Source organism: Martes martes, assembly GCF_963455335.1.
Source record: "Martes martes genome assembly, chromosome: 17".
Taxonomy (NCBI): Eukaryota; Metazoa; Chordata; class Mammalia; order Carnivora; family Mustelidae; genus Martes; species Martes martes.
This window is the reverse complement of record NC_137905.1, coordinates 34,844,850-34,872,134: the sequence shown is the minus strand read 5'-3', so window position 1 is coordinate 34,872,134 and position 27,285 is coordinate 34,844,850. Positions and strand designations below refer to the sequence as shown.

The 27,285-nt window shown below is 36.4% G+C and overlaps 1 protein-coding gene across 3 annotated transcripts in view; it reads left to right on the top strand.

The window, feature by feature from the left end:
• PHKB (phosphorylase kinase regulatory subunit beta) overlaps positions 1-27,285 on the top strand; it is a 240,072-nt gene that overhangs the window by 187,879 nt on the left and 24,908 nt on the right. For 2 of the 3 annotated variants that reach the window (XM_080828157.1, XM_080828158.1), the window contains exons 15-26: positions 3,288-3,343; positions 3,864-3,957; positions 10,342-10,425; positions 10,850-10,954; positions 12,388-12,470; positions 12,674-12,764; positions 17,525-17,586; positions 17,675-17,837; positions 19,119-19,200; positions 21,234-21,291; positions 23,647-23,737; positions 26,574-26,776. In XM_080828157.1, the coding sequence (XP_080684283.1) occupies positions 3,288-3,343; positions 3,864-3,957; positions 10,342-10,425; positions 10,850-10,954; positions 12,388-12,470; positions 12,674-12,764; positions 17,525-17,586; positions 17,675-17,837; positions 19,119-19,200; positions 21,234-21,291; positions 23,647-23,737; positions 26,574-26,776 (1,172 nt within the window). Of the gene's footprint in view, positions 1-3,287; positions 3,344-3,863; positions 3,958-10,341; positions 10,426-10,849; positions 10,955-12,387; positions 12,471-12,673; positions 12,765-17,524; positions 17,587-17,674; positions 17,838-19,118; positions 19,201-21,233; positions 21,292-22,405; positions 22,497-23,646; positions 23,738-26,573; positions 26,777-27,285 lie in introns of all 3 variants that reach the window. The other variant, XM_080828156.1, reaches the window with a different exon arrangement.

The following is a 27,285-nucleotide window of genomic DNA, read 5'->3' as shown; positions in this document are numbered from 1 at the left end:
GCTGTGTTTGAGACATGCTTTAGCGGTAGAACCAATATGACTGGTGAATTAGTAGCACCTTAGAGAGGCAGATACTATAATGTTTAAGAGATAGATGAGACTGCCCAGATTTGGATTCCCCCTTTGCCACTTATTATCTGTGTAATGTTAGCTAAGTTTTTTTTTAACAACTCCATGCCTCAGTTGTCTCATTAGTAAATAAGAATAATAGTTACCTACCTAGTATGGGTGTTATGATGATGGTTACATGGTGCTTAATAACTTATCATTTTATTGTTGTTGTTGTTGTCAGGAGGTTTGAAGGAAAAAGGAGTCAAGAATGATTTACATGTTTTTGGCCAGATCAAATGAGCACATAATGTGGGACCTTAAAGAAATAAATACTTTGATGATGAGTGGTTTTAGGGATGGAATTCAGTGGTTCAGTCTTGTTCATGGCAAATTGAAGGCATCTATTAGATGACCTGGATCATGCAGAATCAAGTGATAAGATTGGATTTGTATGTGGATCTTTCCATTTTAACATCTGCCCCTTTTCCATCTCTGAGAGGCAGAATAACTGAGTGAGTATGAGCAAAGATGCTGCCATCAAATTGCCTGCATCTGAATTCTAGCTCTGCTGTTAGCTAGCTCCATATCCTTGGATAAATTACTTAAGCTTTCTTTGCCTCAGTTTTTTTAATCTGGAAAATGAAAATAATGGTTTGTTAGAACAGTGCCTTGCACATAGACTGTTGAGTGTTTTGTGAAGTGTTTGTTGCTGCGGTTAGTACTTTCCAGTCCTGAATACTGCTACAGAAATGAAAAGAAGATTCAAGAAAAGAAGATCCGTACTTTATGAGGGAAAGATTAACAGGATTTTGGTGACAAATTGGATATGGAGGATAAAAAACAGGAGTGAAAGGTGATTCTGACATTCTGAGCTAGAGAGAGTGAGCCTGTTTAGGGTGGAGGTAGGGTCGGTGAGGAGTTGAGTTCTGCAACTTTTAACTTTGGAAAGAGCCAGGAGAAGATGTCCAGAAAGTTAAAAATATGGGCACTAGAACTCAAGAGAAAGTTTAGGACTAGAAATATAAATATGAAATGATCTGCTTAGAGGTCATAATTTTAACTCCCAGAGTAATTGAGTTTGGTGAGAGAGACAAAGAAAGAGAAAGAAATTCAATGAGTAGAAACCAAGGACTTAAGTATGAGGTTTTCAATCTCTAAAGGCAAAGTAGGTTAGATGGCAGAATGCAGAATTATAGAGGCAAGAAAGGTTAAAAGTAAGAAGATAGCTATAGTCTGTGTTTGAGAATAGAAGGAGAGAAAATCAGAAAGTGGTAACTTACCTGAGGATTTCTTTTAAAAGATGTTTGGAATTCTTTGGGGGAAAAACTAGCCATATAAAAATGGAGTAATAGATGGTCTTCATGTCTTAGAATGGTAGAAGCCTCGGGTGACCTAGGTATTAAAGCAAACCTCAACAAGGAAGAGAGGAGCAGGTGTTCTAGGATAGATGTAAAAACAGTAAATACAACTGCAGTAAGTATTAGTGTCTTTATTTTTGTTAGGTGTCAATACTGTGCCTAGCACTTTGTTCCCTCCCTAAATCCTCAGCAATTCTCTGAGATAAGGACAGTTGTTATTATTATATGGGTGAGACTACCCATGCTGAATTCTTTCTGGGGTAGAAGTGGGGTGCAGTGTCCTGCTTGGGCTATGGCAAAGGCCTAAGATCATCACAGAAAGTTTTTGAATTGTAACTTTCTGAAATGCTGAGTTTTTACAATGAAAAAATTCTTCAGCCATCTAATAGTCCCCTAACCAAATACTTATTATGATTCAACATGTGTAGTGGGCATTTTGATCTGAGTACTCTGTCATACCAATGGAAACAACATTATCCTAAAAGGTCTGTGATTCAAAAAAAAGATACCAATTTGCCAATCCTAATCTATAAACTGCCTTATTTATTGTTATTGAAATGTTATCTGCATTCTTGTATATGTATTCACTTGCTTTTTATTTAAGAATCCCTAATTGTCCTGAAGATTATGGGTAATTTGCCCACTCTAAGGTTACTTCTTTTGATGAAGTAAATACTAGATTTCATCTGAGAGAAATAGGCTTAATGTATTCATTTGGTGTTAGAGATTTTGATGAGACTGTGAATAATTAATTTTTTCTCATCCTCCTGAGTAACATTAACTTTTAAGGTCTTTATCAAATAAAAATAGAATTTATGGCATTTTTAATGTGTATTTATTTTTGTTGGGTTGTTATATCATATTTTCTCTTATATATTCATTTAAATCATATGGAAGTCTTCCCAAAATGGCATTTTCACGATGATTCTGGGAACCATCCTTTTGAATGTATGATATTTACTGCTGATATATGTATTCTGGTATTTCTTGCTTTCCATCATACATAAATTCTAGTGACATATTGAATGCCATAGAGGGGAACTGACTGATGGTAAATCAGACATTTTACAACATACTATTGGGAATGTTGGATTCATTACTATGAAGAAATTACATTTGATCAGTATTTTCAGAGCTTCTTAATACTGTAATTTATTGATGCTTCTTAATGTTCTCTGTTAATACAGGCTCAAAATTGGGTTTATTTTAACAATGTGTAATATATGCTTTAGTGAATTGTTTCCACACATGCACAAAAAGAGTAACAAATATCCAACAGTATCTTTGATTAGAACTATTAAGCCCAACAGCTTTTATTTAATGAACACAGTGTTAATTACATAGTCAACTGGGTAGTTCATTCTCTACTATAGGAACTATATATTAGAATAAAGCTATTTTGATATATATGGTGGCAAAGGAAAATTGGCTAACAAGAAAGAGAATAGCCTTGTATGTGGTTAAGATGTCAAATGAACAATTTTAACTCACAGTCATTATTTTACAGAGAATGCACAAGTTGGGTTTTTATTTTTAGTTCCTTCTCTTCCCTTCAAAGTTAAATGATGGAAAATGACTCTCAGTCCCAAAACTACTCTTCTGCATCATTCAAAATAGACCTGACAGGCTAGCCCCTCTGGTAAGGGTGAGATTTATAGCTTTCTGTTCCTTGGTGTTCCATTACTCTGTCTACACCATCAAATTGATTAGTAGGCAGTGGAGAGCAAGGAAAGAGAGGTGACCGCATGGAGCCAGTAGGTGTCCATCATTTTAATGAACTGATTAGAGATGGTTAATACTGTCCTTGATTCTCATTGTAGCTGATGATGGCCAGATCTTTTAAAATTTTTCTCCCCGCTCCCTTATTCTATATTACAGGGCCCACTGGAAAATGATTTGGTGGTTCATGTAGCACTCATAGCAGAAAGCCAACGGTATGAAATCCAGATGGGTGGTGTGTTCCTTTGGGAGGAAGGAGTGGGGGCTTATTGCTTTATGTTACAATATTGAGTATGTGGTAGAGATTAATTTCACAGACCCCTTGACAGGTTTTCAAGGATGTCATTAATGTCACTTTAAGTGCCAGAACAACATTGCTTTCATGTTTAAAATAATTTTGTTTTAGTTGATGTGAATATTAAAGACTGTGTGACCTGTGCCAGTGTTGCCTGGGGTGTAGTTTGGAGGAGTTAGTGCCACAGATACCGGGAATTCCCCAAATCAGTGCTTGCTCTTTCTGCCAGTCCCCACAGCTCCCACCTGATGCCTAGTAAGGAACCCCAGAGGGCCTCTGGATCCCAGCACAGATGGCATATTGCTCACATTAATAAGTTAAAATGTTCTCCAAGCTAGCATAGTCTCCTTCCTCCCCACCTCCTCCTCCACCATTCTCCACACTCCACGTGCATTGCCTAAAAATGTCTCTTCCTTTCCCTTTTTCCCTGTGTTCTTTAGCCTTCAAGTTTTCCTCAACACGTATGGTATTCAGACTCAAACTCCTCAACAGGTAGAACCTATTCAGATTTGGGCTCAGCAGGAGCTGGTGAAAGTAAGTGATTCTACTTCTTTACTGTCAATTTTGTAGAGGTACTAGAGCGTGAAGATTAGACTTAGTTTACAGTCAGGTAGCATAGTTAAAATCTGATTCTGAGATAGAGTCATTAATCCAGAAGTCTTTCTTATTCAGTTGAGAAACCTACCTTATCAGACATTGTTACTAAAAATCCCTTGCATTGTGTGTGTGTATACATTATATTCATAGGTCTACTGATTCTTACTTCTAAAATCTATTACTGAACTAGACTGAGCATTTAAATAACAAATTAACCTGAATTTTAGTGCCTTGTGTTTAAAATTAACATTTTCACTGGATTTGGTAATTTTCCCTTACATTAACTATTAAAGAAAATTTCTCATTGGAATATTTATTGGTAATAACTACTTCCATTTTTCTTTTGCCTTCCTATTTGGGGTCTGAAGTAATTCTCACCCTTTTGGTTTGCTTGATCTCTAAATAACAGCGGAGTTCATTCTTAATATTGTTATATACCTATTTAGATTGGATAAAAGGGTGACTTTGGGGGCCTTTTGTATGTAATACTCTGCAGATGAATTCAGAAATGCCTGTTTAGGAATATTCCTGCCCATTAGGGATAGGAAATTGTTGACTTCCATCAGTTATTTATTTATTTATTTACTTATTTATTTTTAAAGATTTTATTTATTTGAGAGATGAGCAGGGGGGAGGGGTAGAGGGGGAGGGAGAAGCAGACTCCCCACTGAGCAGGGAGCCCAATTCCACTAGTTATTTATAAGCTACCACTTCTACATAGTAATTGTTAAAAACAATACAGGAACAAACTCTGAAGTGTTTGATGTAAGTGTTTAGAATTTTCTCTCTGAAATAATCAAGATTAGCTCAGTTAGGTTGATATAAACATTTGTGGTCAAAGCCTTAATGCTACAACAAGGAATTCAAGCTTAGAGAAGAGAAGCGTCCTTTGCATGGGAGAAGGCAGGGCCTTAGAGCGTCACTGCTGATTGGACAGGACTTTGTCCATTGGCAACAAAACCAGAACCTAGGTGTCAGATCACCCTGAGTACTAGCTCTTTGAGGGCTCTTAAACCTCTTCTAACAAATTTAGAGCTCTTATCCCCTCTGATTAAAGAGATAAGGCTGAAAATTCAAGGATCCCTAGAGTAGGTAACACTTTGAAATCATGCCAACATGTAAATGGGCTTTGTGGTAGAAGAGGAGAGGGACCAGAGGATTCACAAGGCAAGGAGAGGAGGCAGCATGAAGTGGGGAAAATCTAAGTCTCTAACACTCTATTATTACTGGCTATATTTGCTGATACACTTTTTATAGTTCTTCACTGAAAGCTCCAGAGAATAGTAACAAAGATTATTATTCTTTGATAAACATGTGCTCAAAGCAAATAAACTTGACTCCATTTTTTTCAAGCCTAATTTATATTGCAAATTTTTTTTATCTTAAGTGAATCTATACTCCACTAGACAACATGCAGTCAATATTTTAAAGATAAACATGGCTTCTAATGACTTAAATGTGACATTTTATGCATTCATTGATTAGTGAACACCTGCTATGTGCAGAATTTTGTGTGGGGCACTCAGATAAAATGGCTCTGTGCCCTGTCCCTGTTCTCAGTGAACGCTGAGTCTACTGGTATGACAGGAAAAATAGTTAATTACAATCCACCTAGATTAGGGCTATAATAGATGTTTAACAAGGTGCTGTGGAGGTGATAGGAAGCATTCCATCTAGACTAAGGTGAAGACTTGGGGCACCTGGGTGGTTCAGTCGGTTAAGTGTCCAGCTCTTTGTTTCAGCTCAGGTCATGATCTCAGGGTCATGGATTGAGCCCCGAGTTTGGCTCTGCACTGGGCGTGGAGCTTGCTTAAGAATCTCTCTCTCTGTCTCTCTCCTTCTCCATCTGCCCCTTCCCTCAACTAGTGTGCACGCATGTGCTCTCTGTCAAAAAATAAAAATAAATAGGGGCGCCTGGGTGGCTCAGTGGGTTAAAGCCTCTGCCTTCAGCTCAGGTCATGATCTCAGGGTCCTGGGATCGAGCCCCACATCGGGCTCTCTGCTCAGCGGGGAGCCTGCTTCCCTTCCCCTCTCTCTGTCTGCCTCTCTGCCTACTTGTGATCTCTGTCTGTCAAATAAATAAATAAAATCTTTAAAATAAATAAATAAATAAATAAATAAATAAAAATAAAAAATAAATAAATTGAAAGAGTAAGGTGAAGAGTTCTAAAAGGACCTGACTCATTTTATGTTTTCTTGTTTTAAAGATGGTGTGAACAAATGAGTATGTGGTTTGGGTAAAACGAGACTTGGGGCCAAGAGACCAACTTCCCTAATCATGTGTCAAGATAGAAAATTCTCTGTGGCTACAGCCTTTGTGTTCCAAGCTAGCTGCTCTTTGGGATTCATCCTCTAAGATATACTGCCTAGTATATTGCTTCTTATAAGCGTATTTTTTTTTAAAAAGTTAATTCCTGTGTAGTTAACATACAATATTATATTAGTTTCAGGTATACAATAGTCCCATATATTACTCAGTGATAAGCCCACCTTTTATTTTTTTTTTTTAAAGATTTTGTTTATTTATTTGAGAGAGAGAGATAGAAGGAGGGAGAGTGAGAGAGAGCATGAGAGGGGAGAAGTTCAGAAGGAGAAGCAGACTCCCCAAAGAGCTGGGAGCCCAAAGCAGGACTCGATCCCAGGACTCCAGCATCATGACCTGAGCCAAAGGCAGTCGCTTAACCAACTGAGCCACCCAGGCACCCTAAGCCCACCTTTTAGAAGTAAAAGTGTGCCCTCCAATCTCAGTTAATACACATATTCTTATGCCAGTGGCTAATCTTTCTGTTCTGAGGATCTGTACCCTCCTTCAGCTCATTCAAGAGATATGAGAGCAGACAGCTGAGAGCAGGACTTACACTGTGTGTAGTTAATGTTTCATGATGTGGCGACTGTGGTGTGATTCACTTCATGGGGAGATTGAATATAGTGTGATCTAGAATGAAGTTCTGTTGTTTAGCCATTACAATATACTGTTTCAGTGGATTAAATGGTGTGGATGTGTACAATGTGGGGACAGTTTTATCCACACCCTGGAATGTGGGGAGCATTCCAGGTCTGTCTACAAAATTGTCAGAGACCTACTATACCTTGGTTCAGAAAATTAAGGAAAACCCTGTCACTGTAACACAGTAGTATTTAAAGGAAATCTAGGTCAGTACATTTTAACTTGTACATGGTTAATTAATCACTTGTCCAAGAGAAGAAATCTAAAATAGTTTAGACATACATTTATTTCTGAAAATTTGGAAAATATTTGAGAGAAAGGGGGCTCCATCTAGCGTAGTATGCTGTAGTTTCAGGGCAGCTATATAGCCTAATGCTTATAGGGTACTTTTTCTGGCCAGTTGATTTTGTCTAAAATGAGAGTCATCATTCCAGAGTCAGTATTCACAGCCCGGGTGGCTCTGGAGGACATTCAGTTGCTCCCTCATTCCTCTATCAGGTATTTCCTGAGCACCTGCTATGTGCCAGGCACAGTGCCAACCAGCTGAAAGGAAGCGCTTCTCTAGGAACATAGCAATGCAGAAGGAGAAGGAGACACCGAGCTAACTCTGACATGGGAGTGTACACAATAGCATAATGACCAGAAACTTCTGGTGATGACATTAATTTTAGGTACAGTGAGGTTCATATTTGAAGCAGTTCAGAGGAAAACAGGTTAGATTTCCACCTCTCATCAAATAGAAAAATAAATTCCAGAAGGATTTAAGATTTAATTTTTTTTTAATGATATAAACAAAATCTTTAGAAGAAAAAATAGAACAGTTTCCAACTGGAGTGAAAGTCCATCCTTAGAATAATGCCAGAGCTAAAAAAGTCTTTAAGGAAATGATTGACAAATTTAACTAAATAGGGCTGAAGATGGGATAACAACCTGGCACATTGGAGGTGCTTGTGAAATTTCCTAATAGGAAAATGTTTAGATTGAAATACCGCACGCTGCAATGATGTTTGACCTACTATGCAGTCATTCTCACATTTTGTAACAACATTGAAGATGAGCAAACTGGGTTAAATATTTATACAAATATTTATACAAATATTCCTAATATACCAAGATCTCTTACAAATCAAAAAGAATGAAAAATACCCAATAGAAAAGGGAACAAGTGGAAAAATTTATAGAACATACAAGTAGCCATGAAATATATGGGAAAGTGTTCAACCATAAAATATTTGAATACAGTAGTTTAAGATGAACTATCTTTCTGACTCAAGGGAGTAACTAAAAAGGCCTAGGCACTATTAATGGTAGTAATTTGGTCCACTATTTTTGCAGGGTGACTAACCTGGCTTTATGTTTCAAAGAAAACATATTCTCTTTGATCCAGCAAGTCTAGGAAGTTATTCTGCTGAAATAATTGTACACTGTCCAGAGGTGTTTATTGAATTGATTTTGAAATAAAAAAAGTTGGGAACTACCTTCATCAAGGGATAGGTATTAAATAGGGTAAGAAGGCATCTTATTGGGTGAAGTGCTCAGCTTTGGCACTGGTTACCTTCTAATTCATTCCAAATCCATCTGTTTTTACTTTGTAGAAATTCTAGAAGTTTCTGTTCCACTGTGGCACCTTTTTATGTTTTCCAATAGTGATTGCTACAGATATTTTTAGGGGCCTTTATATTTTTTCGGTCATTTAAACATTGAAATGTAGAGTACATGCATAGACTCAGTTTACCATCTTGAAACTGGAACACAACAGAACTAAGTTTTAACAAGTAAGACACCAAACAGATACAGATATATATAGATATATAGATATAGTTTATGAACTTGTTTATGTAAATATATGCACATATTGATACATGTATGTAATATGGGTATATATTTATGTATATACTTTTCAAAAATCAGTAACCCTATACTTCAGGTGTTTTTTTAGGGCTTACACAATAAATTACACATCCTTCAATATATACCAAAGTGCAAGAGTTAGATAATGAGAATAAATAGGACCATTCACTTGGAGCACATGGTTTAAATTTTTCATAAAATTTATGTAATCAGAAAAATCAATCATTTCCATTTTTAAAATTCTTTTAATTTTAATTCCATTATAGTTAACATAGTGTTATATTAGTCTCAGGTATACAATATCATTATATTGTATATCAGGTATACAATTCCATATATTACTCAGTGGTCATCAAGATAAGTGTATTCTTAATCCCTGTCATCTATTTGAGCCATATCCCCCACCCACCACTTTCTAGTAACCCGCTATAGTTAAGAGTCAATTTTAGGGCACCTGGATGACTTAGTCGGTTAAGCAGCCAACTCTTGGTTTGGGCTCAGGTCATGATCTCAAGGTCCTGGAATTAAGGCTCTCATGGGGCTCCACTCTCCTTCTGGTTGTGGCTTCTTTCTCTCTCCATCTCCCTTTTTGCCTCCCTTGGCTCATGCTCTCTCTGTCTCTCTAAAATAAATAAATAAATCTTTAAAAAAGTCATGTGCATTTTCAATAACAGTCCAAGAGCATTCCTTTTACTCCACATCCTCACCAACACTTGTTGTTTTTATTGTGCTTTGATTTTAGCCATTCTGACAGGTATGAGGTGATATATCATTGTGGTTTTGATTTTCATTTCTCTGATGATTAGTGATATTGAACAACCTTTGATATGTCTGTTGGAATCTATTTGTATGTCTTTGAATAAATGTTCATGTTTCTGCTCATTTTTTAATTGGATTATTTGTAGGTTTTGGTGTTCACTTAAATAAATTCTTTATATATTTTGGATACTAACCCTTTATTGAATATATAATTTACAAATATTTCCTCCCATTTAGTAGGTTGCATTTTAGTTTTGTTGATTAATTCCATTGCTTTGCAGAGGCTTTTTATTTTGATGTGTTCCCAACATTTCCATTTTGATGAGAAATACTTGAAGGTGGGAATCTAGTAGGAGATGTGAGACCCTGAATTTTAAAACTTTAGCCAGTTTGTTGTTGTTGTTTTATATCACACAGCAAGCATTTGTCTCTTTGTATTCTTTTATGAATTGGAAAGAGCATGGAAGTTTACATTTGACAACACAAGAACAATGTCAAATTTTACAGTGTTGCTAAGCAGATCTCCAAAGATTTACTCTCAAATCTCTCAGTGACCGCAAATCTAAGTCATCATTGGCTAGTTTTTCTAGCCAATTCATTGGCTTCATTGTTTAACTACAGGTCTGTTGAGTAAGGTTTCCCTGGCCACATTTCCTCTGGAAAGATCAGAAATTAGCAGGGTTTTAGTCAGGGGGAATAAAGGGGCCAAAAGGGAAAGCATGGATTCTTCTTTCCTGACTGATTTACAAATTTATGTCTTACAGGCTTATTTCCACCTGGGTATCAATGAGAAATTAGGACTCTCCGGAAGGCCAGATAGGCCCATTGGCTGCCTTGGTACATCAAAGGTGCTCATAAAATTTCCTTGTGGAGCAGTGTTCAGATTATAATACCACAGAATGAAATGATGTTTGACCTGCTATGTATCCATTCTCACATTTCATTATATACTTGGGCTGATTGTCTGAATTATTTTCTATAAGTAAATCCTACTGTTTGTTTTGTGTGATATCACAGAAGTCTTCTAGGAAAGAATAAGCATCTCACTGCTATATTATTTAGGAACATTGTAAGTTACCTGATTTTGACAGTATTTATTCAGAGGCTTTTTCTATCACAGTAGATGTGGACTACACTTTAGTATACTGATCTTACTGATCCAATTAAGAAACTTTGAAATTTCTTAATCACTTTTAATTTTTATTAGGACTTAATGCTACTGTACCTTTGTCTTTGGTCCTGTTTTGTACTTTTTAAAATTATCTCTTACAGATTTATCGCATTCTAGGAAAGACTGTGGTTTGTTACCCTATCATCTTTGACCTAAGTGATTTCTACATGTCTCAAGATGTTTTACTGCTGATAGATGACATAAAGGTAGCTTCAAAACCCCTTTTTATTGAAATTGGATGACTGTGTTTCTACTGATTTTATCATGTGTTATTAAACTGAGTGCTTCTGGGTGTCTGTGACACTGGGTTAACATGCTGTAAAATAAGAAAGTAAAACAATGTCTGCATGGCTTTAGAGAAAGAGTTAAATTGCTTGCAGCATTAGAATAATAGATGGAGTATGTCTTATATAAAGTTGTGTGATGTTGCTTGATAGACCATTCTACAAATGGAATGAAAAGATACAGTTTATAAAGCAAAGGGGAAACCATTTGGAAACCATGTTCATATGACAGCAGTAATTTATCTCTTTTTGAACAAAAGTTGAGTTAGGAAAGTAATTTTATTTATATTATGAAGAATGTCAAGTAAAACCTCAACCAACTCGTAACATCTCGTCAGTTAAAATCTCCTCCAATCCCTTTTCCATTTGCAGAGTAGAGAAGCTTAGAGTCATGGTTTAGAGCATGAAGTCTGGACCCAGATTACATTTGTTAGAATCTTGGCTCTACTGTTTATTTACCAGCTGTGTGATCTTGGGCAAGTTACTTGACTTCTCTGTGTCTCTCTTTTCTCATCTGTATAACTGAATAATAATAGGGATATTCTGAGAATTAAATGAGTTAATGTATATAAAGTGCTCAGAATAGTGCCTGACATATGGTGAAGTGTTATGTAAGTCTTTGATATAATGATGACAATGATGATGACAACAGTAGAAATTGAGTCAAAGAAGAACTCTCCATATTTATGATTCAGACTCATTTCTTCTATCTGCTGTAATAAATGCACAGTAATGTGGGATGAGGATTAATCTTCTGGATGACAACCCTGGATTGGTTTTTCCTCCCTGGGACCATTCTTTTATGTTATTCTTCAAGTATTTATTTTAATTCCAGTTAGTTAACATACAGTGTTATATTAGTTTCATATGTACAATATAGTGATTCAGGGGTTCCATATGTCACCCTGTGTTCTTCACAAGTGCCTTCCTTAATGTCCATCCCCCATTTCATCCTCCCACCCACCACTCCTCTGTTAACCATCAGTTTGTGTTTTATAGTTAATGTTTCTTGACTTCTTTTTCTCTCTCTCTCTTTTATTTTTTTTTTCCCTCCAGGGACCATTCTATTAGGCCACCAAAATGGAAGTAGTCTTAAAATATATGTAATGTGATTACTTTAAAGAACAAAGTTTAAATTCAATGAAGTTTCAGACTTAAATTTGTATATATTCATACTTGTATACATGTTTGTATCAGAACATTTCTACCCCTAGTAGTTTATATTATCCAGGGATTGACTGTGAATTATCTTGATATATCAGAGTTTTGTTGGCTATTTTCCACAAATGGTTAAACATCCTGATCAGCTCAGATAAAATGCTATTACATGCTGCCTCATTCTTGTGTTTTGATAGAATGCACTACAGTTCATTAAGCAATACTGGAAAATGCATGGACGTCCAATTTTCCTTGTTCTCATCCGGGAAGACAATATACGGTAGGTTGACGAAAGAAGTGAGGTGCACCCATCTCACCTGCTTTAACACTGTAAACCCTTTAGAAGCAGGCCCTCCTACTATTTTTATGTCTCTGTCAGCATGTGGCAGAGAGACTTGCATATGTGAAGGATACTTAGTATTAGATTTTTTATTTCTCATTCTGTTATTAATAATGTACTTTTTGTTTGTTTATATTTTTTAGAGGTAGTCGATTCAACCCCATATTAGATATGTTGGCAGCCTTTAAAAAGGGAATAGTTGGAGGAGTCAAAGTTCATGTCGATCGTCTACAGGTAATCTTCTAAATTTCAGTGTGTTTCTGTTTCAGGACAATTAATACACAGAGAGAGCCATATTTCTTAATATGTTCTGTTTAAGGTTTTTGTCTTAAAGTTATTCTGTGCCTACCTTCCTATTCCTGTTGTAACCATTCTGTTTATTTTATCTCTCCAGTCTTGTGCTTGAACAATTGCAATGGTTTCCCAACCAGAATTTTAGACTTTAGTAGCTCATCTCCAACATCTGTTTTGCAGTTGAGGAAGCTGGGGTCCAGAGTGGTGAAGTGACCTGCTTAACACCCTAGTCCAAGTTACCTAATTCCCTGGTCCAGTTTTCTTTTCCGTGCTTCACAGTAACATCCAGCCTGGAGAGGATTCTCGTTTGATTCAGGACCTCACAGCATTATCTTCATAATTCCTACATGAGAAAAGCCCCTTGTGATTCCCTGTTAGCCAGAACAGCCTCCCTGCCCACAGTTATCTTCTACTAAACACTCCGTGCTTCTGCCAATTCAAGTTGATTACTCTGTTCTGACTTTGTGAGGTTCTACCCCTCTGCTCATGTCATTTCCTCTATCTGGAATATCCTTCATTCTTTCAAGATGTCTGCACTTTAAAATCTTACCAAACTTTAAGACCAGTTCTGCAAAATCACCTAGGTCAAACATAACAGTACTCTTCTGGAGATCCTTTTATGACCTTAAACATGAACTAGTCAGATTGTAGTCTGTCATGGACTTGAATGCCTTATTTTCTACACACACACACAAATGTGATTATCTCATAGAGTCTTTCGTGTAGTAAGTTCTCAATATTGAGTAAGAAAGAGGAAATTTATAGAGGGACCTGTAAGTGGCATGTTTACATACCCATTCTGCTAGTGCTTGTGTTTTGTATACTTTATTGGCTTTTACCTTAAATTTTTTTTATCTTTTTCCCCTTATTTTCTATCACTTCCTGTTGCTATTGTCTTTTTGTCATGCTTTCTGTAAAAATTTCTTTTGTATTTATCATGCAGCTTCTTTGTTAAGTTTTATATTCTGGCTACCATGTTTTTAATTCTCCCTTTTCATAATATCATGTTCATGTTTTCTGGATATTATACTTTATCTTTCTGAGATTATTTACTAGAGAACTTTTGAAATTTTCTTCTCTGCCTGATCTCTGCCTGATCTCTTTCTTTAAAAAAAAAAAAAAATCCTTGTTTTTTTGTGCTCAGTCTTTCATGTTGGAGCCATTTGTGAGATGTGTGGTAATCTTTAGCTATCCATTCATTTTTAAGATTGAAAGAATAAGTTTATTGGAAGCTCTATGTTTGGGAACAAGGATTTTTGTCACAATGATGTCATTTACCAGGTAGTCTGATAGCAAGGGCTCTTTTTGTTGGGGGAAATCCCAGGTGCCAATATCTGGAGTTTTTTTTCTCCTAGGTCCTTCAGTTTCCAAAATAAACATCTAACCTCGTGCCTAAAGAACATACATTTTGCTTTCATATCCTGAGTACAGGGTTGTGGAAGGAGCCAGGGCGTCCCGCTGTGTTTCCTGCTCTCAGCTGTGCCCTGTCCCTGCCTTGAGGAGAGAGTCTTTCACCAGAGAATAAACTTCTTTTCATCTTGCAAAACTGAAACTTTGTACTTATTAGACAACAACCCCTCATCCCCCCACCCTAGCCTTTGTCTTCTCTTTAATATAGTAAGTGAAAATGACACCTATATGCTTTTCTTTTTATTTCAAGCCCTTTCAGATTTCGGTAGCCCATGTTCCACAGTCTCTCTCATCACTGGACCTCAACCTCCCTCCCTGCCTCATCACCCAGGATCTTTCCATGCAGCTCTTTCCCAGCCCTGCTTTCCACTCCTAAGTATACTGGGTACTTTCAAAATCCCTGAATGTAATTGGAATTTTTTCCCTGCTCATGTTGTTATTCTCTTCTATCCTTGCCTTTTTCTTTTTTTCCTTCTAAATATTTTAATTTTATAATTTAGGTCAATGTCACCTCTTTAGTGAAGTCTTTAAGGTTGGAATTAATTTCACATTCCTGTGTGTTTCTGTGGCATTTTGCTTGAACCTTTGCTATAGCTCTTAATTTAAGTGTGTCTAGTTTCTTGTGTCTGCTTCTCTCTGTGGATTGAAAACTTTTTCAGGCCAAGCCTGAGTCATCTCTGTATTCCCAGAGTGCTCTGCTCACTACTATTCTCTTTTAGGAAAGATACGAATATTGGTTCATTGATTCAACATATATTGATTGAGCTCCCTCTCTAGGCACTGGGGATAAAATGGTGAAAAAAATATACGAGGTCCCTGATCTCATGGGACTTATTCTAGTTGGGGAGCCAAACCAGAAACAAAGCCAGGGAGCAATGCAGGATGATAGGATGGAGTGCAATCTTAGGTAGGATATTCAGCTGGAAAGGACCTTGGTGGGATATAATTAAGTATCACAGAGCAGGATACCTTTTTGAATATTATATTTCATTTGACATATATATAACAATGTTAAGTCATTTGATTACCATCAGAAGTAAAGTATTAATGGCTAGTAAATTAACTATAAGTGTAATTTTTTTAATAAAACTAATTTAGGAGCCTTTGTTAACCAACTGAATTTTTTTTTTTATCAAAAGCTCTATAGAGACTATTAGTGGAATTTAGCATTTGCCTATTAACATTTACCTTAAGGGCTTAATCAGTATATAGAGTAGATAGACTAATAACAGAAAATATTAAATCAAAATTATTTTTCTTGTGTTTTCAGTATTAGCTATTAGATTTGAGCACCAAATAATTCTTGACTCTTCTCCTTCATTCATATCCCACATTATTACAATCCGTTATAAATTCTGGTTTTCTTTACCCTCAGATTATATCCCGAATCTAACTACTTTCCATCACTTTTAACACTAACACCACAGCTCAGGTTACCATCATTCCTCGCCTAGATTTTTACAGTAGTCTTAACTCCTACTGGCCATAAGACAGTTAGCATCTTCATCCTTTATCTGCTCATAAGACAGTTAGGTTATATGACATATCATAAGCCTTTACTGACTTCCTTTCTCATACAAAGTGAAAACAAACCGAAGTCCTTCCAATGGTCTTTGTACTGTCCATGATCTGAACCTTTTTTTCTGACCTCATCTCCTACCGCTCTGTCCTGTCTGCTGTGTTCCATATCCATTCTTCTCTTTATTGATCCTAAAACACACCAGGCATGCTTCTGCTTCAAGAATTTTGCACTTCAGGAACTCGGCCCTGTACACTCTTTCTTAAGATCTATATTGTTGACTTCCTTCAGCTTCCACGTACATGTCACTCTATGAGAGGAAGTCTTTTCTGATCACCTGTATAAAATGACAAACCTGCCTCCTCCTACTACCCTACCCCAACACTTCTCATCCCCTACCTTTCTTATTTCTACTTTGTACTTAACATCATCTGACATAGCATATTTAGATTTTTGTTTGTTTATGTTGTCTTCTTCCTACACAGCTAAGGTCAATTTCAAAAGGGCAAGGATTTTGTGTATTTTATTCCTGCTGTATCCTTAATACCTAGCAGAGTGCCGGAATATGGTAGGTGTTCAATAAATATTTGTCTAACAAAGTAGTCAGCCAGAGAGAAAGATGTGTAGATCTGAGCCTGAATCTTAGGAAATATCACTCAATGGACTTTTATTATGCTCAACACTGCTCTCTACCTAGGCACAGACTGCTCTCAGACCCTGACTATTGCTGCCACATGAAAATGTGCAGATTGGTTCCATGTTTGGCCTTCCTCTCTCAAAGTCTGAAAGAAGGCTTTAGTATGATTGCTGGTAATATGTCTTGACATTTATGGTAGGTTATTTGTTGATGATCTACTTTGTTTATGAGTTTCCTCTAGAGGAGAAGGCGGTACAGCTCTGGGTGGTTAGCCAACAAGTGCAACATTACCTGTGTCATGTTGCTTCATATTTGAAAAGAACAGTGAGAAAATTGAGAAAGTAATACATGTAAGACAGTTTTGATTGAAGAATTGCCTTATTTTTAAAATAATAATTTATGGCTTGTTTTTTATGCAGAACATTTCTCAATTTTATCTGACAATTCATCAGATAATTAGAAGTGACACATATTGCTAAGAAACCATTGTGGGTTTTCATTCATTTATGCTCTTCACATGAACCACTGACAAATAAAAACTGTGTTTGAGTTTGGCCTTATTTAGTTTGCTAACCTATAATCAGGAACTAATGAAAAATAAAATGACCAAATATGGGTTGCCAGAATGTAGAGAAGGATCGGCCTCAATAATCAACAACTTCCTGATCCTGAAAAATGGAGACTTGGCAGTATCCTATCATTAGATAGCCCTGAAATATATACAGTAACAGAATCCGAAGTGCAATTTCCTATCATCTTTTCTCAAAACAATTTTAGTATTTCTTGTTTTTTTTATTTCAAACTATTTTTAGCATGTTAGTAGATACTGAATTTTAACTCTAGCTTAAAAATATGCATATAATTCTCAGAACAGAGAGACTCATGTTGACTTTCCTATTTACTATGACACATGAACTTGTAGCATGATTTATTTGTTCTTTTTAAGAGGGTTTTGTTGTATATGAAAACCTCTCTGATTTTAGAATGCTCATTTAAGAAACTAAGAATTGTGTGTACTTTTTAAAGTAAACTTTTTTTGAGTATTATATACTTACAGAATTGTATATGCACAGATCATAAGGGTATGGCTTCATGAATTTAAGAGTTGTGAATTTTTTCTCAATCACATTTCAGACACTAATATCTGGAGCTGTAGTAGAACAACTTGACTTCCTACGAATCAGTGACACAGAAGAGTAAGTCCCTTTGGGTTATTATTTGAAAAGCAGGAAACTAGAATTAGAAATATAGGAAATCTGAAACTTTTTTTTTTTTAATTTCTAGGCTTCCAGAATTTAAGAGTTTTGAGGAACTAGAACTTCCCAAACATTCAAAAGTCAAACGACAAAGCAGTACCCCTAGTGCTCCTGAACTAGAACAGCAACCAGATATTGCCATTTCTGAATGGAAGAACAAGCCCACCCACGAAATTCTTCAAAAACTCAATGTAAGGAAGATGTAATTCCCACCTGGCTCTGAGTGAGGTTGGCAAAGCAGGAATTCTCAGGGCCAAGCTGTATTTCTTTCGTCCTCTCAAAGAAGGTAGATGCAAGTGCCTGAAGGTAGATGGCCTCTCTATGGTAGAGGCAGTAATGAGAGGTTGTTTTCATGGTCTAACATTAGCATCGATGTCTTAAAGATGCTTAAGGAGTGTGGATGATTTGAGTTGCCTTGGGTATGAAGGTATTATATGAGCCATTAAAGAAGTTATGTCAGGAATAGTTGCCTTTGGGATCTCCAGACTTCTCGTTTGGCACTTTCCCATCCTTTTCCCAACTAGGATCTTCTCTCTTATCCCTGTGTTTAGGTCTTAATGCTTGCTGTAAGTCTCTCCATTCATTGAGGAAAGCAATCCTATGACCATATTCATATGAATATTATGTGAACAACCTAATACTTTACCTTCCCTAAAAGTATTTGCATTTTAAAAGAGGTGGGGTGAGAGTGGGTTATAGTACTTATCCAAGGAAATGAAATTCTAATGATAGAATTACAACACTATGACATCTTATTGGGCTATACCACAAATTTGAGCATGTAGGTTAACTGTATATCCTACTAGACATCTTTTGTTCTTGTTATTGATTAACATTATCTATTGATTTCCATAAACATGAGAATGATGTGGTAAGCATAAAGCACATAGCCAGGTGCCCTAATACATAAAAAGCATTCTATACATGTTCCCTCCTTTTATCCATCTCATAACAGGTTGATAGCAACATGGTCTCTCATTTATGAATAAGCAAAAGGAATGAGGTTGAATGACTTGGCCAGATCAGAGAGTGGCAAAATCAAGTGTTAATCAAGTATTAATATAATATAATATATATAATATAATATATATAATATATAATATAATACAATATAATATAATATATTTTCTATCCATTGCTTATCTTATTTTCTGGAAAATTTGATTATTAAAAACTACTACATCAGGAAACCAACCTGTTTACTCTCTGTCTTCAAGATACCTAAGATAAATAGTTGTTTAATGTTGTTTAATGTCATCTAGTGCTTGGTAGTATATCAGCAACATTTTATCTTTATCTTTATTTTTTTTCTTTAATTTAAAAAATTTTTTTCTTTAATATTTTAATATTTTTTGTTAATTCTTTAATAATAGATTTCCTCTCTGCATCACGTGGTTGCCTGATTAGTTGCTCTCTATGGTAACTTTTGTATCCATTTTATTCCAGTTACTCACTGTGATTTGTATTTTTAGGACTGCAGTTGTCTGGCTAGCCAAGCCATCCTGCTGGGTATACTGCTCAAAAGAGAAGGCCCCAACTTCATCACCAGGGAAGGTAAGTATACATGTCTAAGAGAACATTTTTAAATAATGAGACCTTATTTTATTCTCCATTAAACCATTTTTTAACCTTTAAATGGAAAATGTTTATTCGTACCCCCTAGAGTGGTATATATAGACTGATGTATGAACTCCTAAATTGCTTTCGTGCAGTGATGCTTGATTGTTTTTCTGATTGTCTGAATGGTGGTAGAGCCTGATTCTGCCTATAACTGTTAACCTCTGATGACTCTTTCATAGTTCTTTATTGACAGTTTCTGTTTCCAGTTTTATTTCCTGAATGTTTTTAAGAACAATATTAAATCATTATAGCTATAAAAATTAGCTCCCTCATGGTCTGCAGCAGCCAATGGAATATGGCATTTAATAGAATTGTACTCTAAACATTGTTAACAAAAATTAATCATTTCTCTCTCTTTTTTTAAAGATTTTATTTATTTGACAGAGAGAGAGATCACAAGTAGGCAGAGAGGCGGGCAGAGAGAGAGGGGAAGGCAGGCTCCCCACTGAGCAGAGAGCCCAATGTGGGGCTCGAATCCAGGACCCTGAGATCACGACCTGAGCTGAAGACAGGGGCTTAACCCACTGAATCACCCAGGCGCCCCAACAAAAATAAATAATTTCTAATCATGTCCTCTCTGCATTAAGGATATGACCCAATTACCTCTGAAATTCACACTTGTATGTTGAGGCACTCTAAGGAATTCTTGAATTCTCCATCATGGTCTGCTTCTAGCGTTTTATTACATAGAATAATATAGAATACATTTCAAGATGCTCAAAGTTTTTGGCTCATCTTGAGAAAGTCCTCTGTTAGAGGGGCACATTGATTTGTTTAGGATTAGAGATTGAGTCAGGATTCTAAACAGCAATGTAATTAATAAGATTTATAGTTTTAGGAGTGAACTAAATATAATTGTTTATTCATATAAAGTATAGCTAGTTTTTACATTATTGTAGCAAAAAGATAAACTTCTTGAATATTATATATGTCAACTGAGTAGTCTTAATTTTCTTAACTGATTAAAGGCAGAAAAACTTTAAGCAAACTTCAAACAGAATCCCTCATGTTTCTAATTAGTCTTGAAACTATAAGCAGAATCCCAGTTATATCGAGAACATTCATTGAAATTTATACTTTAACTAAAACAATGGGAGTTTTAAAAAGCAAACATTTTTTAAGAAACCTAGAATGTGGAATGGTTATTTTAGTAGTGCTTTAAAATAAAACAAAGTTTATAAAAAATAGTTTATAGTGAAAATGTTGAGAGAATATTTTTATAAATAGAAATAATACTCATCTTTTGCTTAGTTAAAAGACTAGGTTTTTAAATCCATAAAATCTCATGATATGTTGAAAATCATAAGCATCTATAGAATCTGAATATAATTTTACCTAATTTGTTATAAAGCTATAAAAATAAATTCATGGTAAAACGATAAAGAATCTTGTTCTCTCCCCATGTTTCCTTTTTGCTCCTCTGTCCTGTCACCATCATTAATTTGTTGACAAGCTAGTCATGAAGCCAGATCACATGTAAATTGTGGTCAAAGAATGAAACCCAGTGGTGTCTTCTGAAGATTAGTATGTATTGGAATGATCATGCACATAGAGAGTCTCTGTAAACTTTCATGGGACAAATAAATGAATGATCATGTATATTCAGAGTCTGCAGTACTTACTCAATTTTCTATATTCTGTTTATTTTCTGCACTACTTAAAATAACTTACTTTTATTTGTTAAAAACTTAGATTGCATATTAATTAAGAAAGTAATAAATTTCAAGAAATAAAGTACTCACCAAAATCATATACTCAAACAAAATATTAATTATGGCTGGGACATTCACATTATATATTGGGTTACATGTTTAAATATGTCAGGTAGTTCAGAAGACTATTGGATGTGGGATTAACTCTAGTGGAACAAAATGTAATTCAAGAGTGTTTTTTTGAAAGAGAATAAATGTTATGTATTTAATTAAAAGGATTTTTTTTCAACAAAGACTCTATTATCCAATGTCTAGGTACCATTTCTGATCACATTGAGAGAGTCTATAGAAGAGCTGGCAGCAAAAAGCTTTGGTTCGTATTAGTGTCTTTGTCATTATGTTTTATTTTTTGTGTTGTCATATTTTAAAACATAAAGATAATGGGCAATCTTAAAGGTGGTTATTTATCCTAATTTTTACTTTTAAACTCCAAGGTTACGGCTGTGATTCTGTCTACTTTCTAAGGGCCTGCCTACATTCCATTGTATTGTGGCTCTCCCAAGTTATTAAAAATAATGTCTGGGAATAAGGACCTCCACAGGAACAGAACCTGGAGAGAGTATTGACTGGAATGATATGCTAATGACTCTTTTCCTACATTGCGTCTCCTGTCCCAGCAAGGTGCTTTAGGTTCTACTTTGTATTTCATAGAAGGCCATGAAAAGAGACCAATGGTTCATTTAATCATAAGCAAAAATAATAGAAGGCAGTTTTCTCACTACTTAAGTTGAATGAATCCCGGTGATTATAGTTGCTTCATGTAAAATAACTAATATGTTCTGCTGAAGTAGTCTCCCAGGGAATACAAAAAAAAATAGGGCAAGATGAGATAAAATTGTTTCAGTTCACAATGGGGTAGGTATGCCTATATGCATAGCCCTCTGTATTTTGAAGCAATTCTAGCCATTTTACTAGCAGAATCTAATATTTTGAAAGTAAGAATACAGGTATTTTTTAAATGACCCATTATTATCTCATTTTGAAAAAAAAAATCTCAAGCTATGTCATAAGAAATTCTCTTAACCTCAACGAGTCTCAGGTTTCTAATCTCTAAAATAAGAGGATTTAACAAGACCATCTCTTAGCAGTATATCAACTCTGTGATTTATAGCAAATATACCATTCCAACCCAAAAGAAATACTATAATAATCCTCTGGCTAAATCTCAAATTTGCACTGTAAATTCTCAGCACAGTAAGACATACAAGTCAATAGATGTTGCTTTTCAGCCAGTATATTTCAAATGTGGTCTATAGTCTAATTTTTTGCTAAGTGAACTTGTTTTTACTTTATGTTATTATTCTTGGATTTTAGATAAAGCATTAACTAGCAGATATTTAGAGTGCTGACTCATGTTTAAAAGAACAAACTCCTGGAAGTTTATTTACTGTATTTTCCCTTTTATGGCTTTCCACTGACACACTTAGGTTGGCGGTACGCTACGGGGCTGCCTTTACCCAGAAATTTTCTTCCTCTATAGCCCCACACATTACTACTTTTCTGGTACATGGAAAACAGGTAACATACACAGAATGTGGAAAAACTCAAGCTGCTTGAAATGTGTGGGCTTATTTGCATTCTGAGGGTTAAGTATGTCTTTTGGTCTTAAAGTGTGTGGATGAAAGCTTCTCTAAAAGTAAGAAGCGTTTGTTTCACTAACTTTACCAGTTATTGACTTAATTTTCTACTAGTCCGTCTATGTTGGAATTAAGGAATATAGATACTTTTTATAAGTCAGCTTCCATGGATATCCTGAAATATAGGAAACTGTTTGAAACCTACATTTTCATTTTATTTTCTTCCTCTAAAAGTTCCACATGAATTTTACTTTTGAGGGAAAAATGTCTTATGTATTGCATGTGCCATGCTTTAAAAAAAATCTGTTCTCTCTAGAATCTGAGACTTTTTCGGAAATGTAAAAATAGCAGTGTGTGTTCCTTCCTCCAACATTCTGGCTCTATCAAGGAAAAGAAATGCTGGTATTTCATTGTATCACTTCCTGAAATTGACTACTTAGCGAGTCCCCAAATCCAGGAATTTGGTTATCCAGGCACCAAAAGAAACGTGATTTCAAGTGGTTATAGGAATAGAAGACATTTAATAGTGACAGACTTAATAACGAATTTTTTAATTAAAGATTTTATTTATTTATTTGACAGAGAGAAATCACAAGTAGACAGAGCAGCAGGCAGAGAGAGAGGGGTGAAGCAGGCTCCCTGCTGAGCAGAGAGCCCAATGCGGGGCTCAATCCCAGGACCCTGAAATCATGACCCGAGCTGAAGGCAGAGGCTTAACCCACTGAGCCACCCAGGTGCCCCAATAATGAATTTTTTAATGCAAAATCAGAGTAGTCACTTAATTCCTCCTCCTAACTCTACTCCCCTTCAAAGGGATGGTTAGGCTCCTTTTCTTTCTTTTTAAATTGATAATGGCATGAATCATGCTGGTAGCAGAGATAAGGATGAAGGGTTCCCTCCCTAATTCTGGATGGTCCTACAGTCGGGGAGACTTCAGATATAAGGTCCAGTGTCTTGGGCTCAATATTTCCTCCAAATTATTATTTAAGGACTTAATTGTGCACATTTTTCAATCTCCCACATCAGGGCCCCATTCATTCACCATCTTTTAGATTTGTCAACCTCTGGCATGCTCTCTTCTTTGCCCCCAGGTCGGTTGTGCGCTGTGCAGCAAGTCTTTTAAGTAAAGTAGTGGACAGCCTGGCCCCATCCATTACTAATGTTTTAGTGCAGGGCAAACAGGTAAGTATCTGATTTTCAGACTCTCACTCAATCACATCCCAAAAGCTTCTGGATAAGACTCTTCCTTTTAAATCTGGCAAGCCTCAATATTGTAGGCCTCTCAGCCACATTAACAATGGCTCAGGCATTTCTACAGAAGGCTCCTACAGAAGCAAAACCTAGTCTTAAAGATGCACATTCACTAAGTAGACGACCCCTTTTTCCTGCTGTATCTTAGAGATGTGGTTTCCAACTCCTGTGTTGAGATCAGTGAGGCTGCTGACCTGGAAAATGCAATAATGCCAACTAAAGTACTCCAGACAGGTTTTGGATAGGCAGGGCCAAGACAGGTGAATAGCGAAGGGCACATTTTTCCTTCTACTCCACATGAGATTCTTCTCACTCTGAGAAATGCTTTGACTCCCCAGATCTTTAACCCTTTAGGCCACCTCTTCCTATAGCTCCTCCCCTCCCAGAAGGGCCAGCTCTTATTAGCTCCTCCTCACAGAGCCATCTCCAGTTAGCAGTGGTCCCTTTCTCCACGGGCTTCTCATGACAGACCTGTGACACTTCTCACAGTCTATCCTGGATCCCAGTTCATTTCCAAGTGTCCCAGGGTAGACTGTGAACACTTGAAAGTCAGGGCCCAGGTCTTGTCCAGGACCTGTTCCAGCATGGGGTCTGGCTTACTAAATGTGGCTTGAATTGAGCCTGTGCATGTGGGAATGCAGAGTGGGATGTGGCTGCTCATTTTTGTTTTGTTTACCATTAGCTCTAATTACCTGGCTGAATCATCACTGGTTGGAGTGAAAACCTGTTTGCTTTCTTTCTCTTCTCTGGGAATATGTGTGCTTTATCATGCTTTCCTGACAGTTGGCCTAGGGATATAATAAGCTTTAATAATATGAAATACTTTAACCCTCCTTAATAGAATCAGCCCATTGCTCATATTTCAGGGCTCTTAATTCATTAAAAGTGAAATTATTTCATCTTGACATCCAGCTTAAAATGTTAGGATAGTAAATTCTTTTATCTTGTAATACTTATTAACAATGAAAAAGTGATTGTACTAATTAAAAACTCCTGAGAAAAAGTTAAATCATTTCTCACATATGTTATTTTCTCTGTTTTCTCCAAATTAATAGTAGAATTAATAGAATTTTCATCCTCATTCATCAGCTACATAGACCAAGGTACAGGAAGTACCTTATCCATTGCTCTAACTCTCCATAGTCCTTACATCCAGCCACAGTCTCATATTGCTGCACTGGACTGAGTTACCTCTGAAAGAAAATAAATGGGCTTTGGGAAGCTATTTTTCCTTGGATTTTAGGTCTCCGTAGTATATCTGAAAATATAGTTAATTCTACTATATAAGAGTATATGAGAAGATTTTGGAGATCTTTGAGGTCATGGCATCTGACACTTGGAGAGGGGTGGGTTAGGGTTAGTCATGTCCATTCTGTGCATTATATGGAGGAGACTTGCAGCCTGTGATCCTGAGACTCTACCCCCCCCCCCATATCCTAGAGGGCTTGTCGTGAGGCTGTGGCTGGACCACTGCCTGCCAGACCAGGACATCTCTCATGGAAACATTTATAGAGCCGAGTAAGCCTGGAAGCCTGTCAGCCCCATTTCAGGTGCATAAAGTCCATTTACTGACTGCATCTTACCATTTTACGAAAAAGAAATGAGGATAGAGCATTCAAAGTTTGCATTCACTCATTTATGAAATACTGCCCTGAGAACTGAAGTTAATACTGTTCCTACAAAGTGCTTCCAAATCACCTCAAGCTCTCTGGAATGAAACAGTGGTTTAGTCATCACTGCTTCCAGAGGCAGTGATGTGCCTTCTCTTTGTTTTCTTCTTTACACACTGACATTTTAATAAAAATAACCACACTTGGACTAACTGGTTAGTGCCACTTGTGATATAATAAACCAGCAGTTCTCAGTTTTCACTTCCTCATAAATTGGGGCAAAAGACCCTGTGTTCTGTTCTCTCCCCTCATCTCAGAAAACACAAGAGCCCTTTGATATGCTTTTCATTTTCCTGCCTCTCATAATTGTGCACTGTCCATGGAAGAGAGAGGGAGAGGGGTAATCAGGAGAAAGGAGGGGCTGCAGACTCTTCTGGGGGGCAAGATGCCAAGGATAGAGGAGAGAGACACAGAGTATTCCTCTTGAGAGCTTCAGCAGCACTCTCTGCTTTGAGTTTTTGTTGTCATTTCCCTCTGTGCTTTCTCATTTCCTAGGCCTGTGGGCAGCCTCATTTATTCCCCTCCACAGGTGAGAGATAGATCAACAAGTATTTTAATACTCACCAGGTGCCTAACACAATGCTGAGATAAGTTGGGGCTACACTAGAACTATATGACCTTGCATGTGCCTTTCAAAAGGTTATAGTGTTGTTAAAGAGCGAAAGTTCCACATGAGAAACCATAAAAGAAGTGAAAAATATACTCTCAACTACTAAATTGTGTAGACTGTGCAGTAAAGTAAAACTATCCAATGTATTTTGGTTTCTCTGGGGAGTTTTTAGTACTAAAGTCATTCAGAATAATTTTCTCTTAATAGTTATTTATATTCCTTCCCTGCTTTTATCCACTCACCTTCACTCCCCTAACTGGGACCCTTACCTGCCCTTATATTTTAGACCAGACTGTGAACCATCATGAACTCCAGTGGGAGTCACGCTTTGAAAGCCATTTTAATAAATAGTAGGAACAGTTATTCTACCTAATTCCCTAGTTCACGTAGAGTAATTTCAGCCTGCCAGTCATCCTGAGCCTTGAATTTTTTTCTTTTATCTTTTAGTAGCTAGGAAATTTTTGCAATAAAAATCTGCCACTTATAGGTAACTCTGGGTGCCTTTGGGCATGAAGAAGAGGTTATCTCTAATCCTTTGTCTCCGAGAGTGATTAAGAACATCATCTATTACAAGTGTAATACCCATGATGAGAGGGAGGCGGTCATTCAGCAAGAACTGGTCATCCATATTGGCTGGATCATCTCCAATAACCCTGAGTTATTCAGCGGCATGCTGAAAATTCGAATTGGGTGAGTAAAGTGCTTTGCATTTGCCTGAAGAGAATTGTTCAAGTTGTCTTCCAACAGACGTGGCCTGCCCCAGGCCTGATCGGTATCTAGGAAAGCACATCTTTCCCCAGAGTAATAGAGGCAGCATCTGGTGGTATGAAGAAATAAATACCTGTGGCCTGAAAGAATATTCCTATTTTTTTTTAATTTCCATGTTAAACATAATGAAGTAACACTGTTCTCTGGTAAAATCAAACTCCAGGGATTTAAACAACTGCATCGTGCTTAAAAAACAAACAAACAAACAAACAAAACCACCACTAAGCGTAACACTTATAAAAATTCCTGTAAGTAAAATGGTTAAACCTTAAGAATGATTTTCAGTAAAATTGGGTGTCAGGAAGACACACTGGAGTAAAAATTTTTGTCCTTTTCAGAATATTCTACTGCATCCATTTTCTACCAGAATCTGATTTTTAATCATTAAAATCTTAAGTGTTCTGTTTGGAGGAGAAATTAAAAGTAAGGGT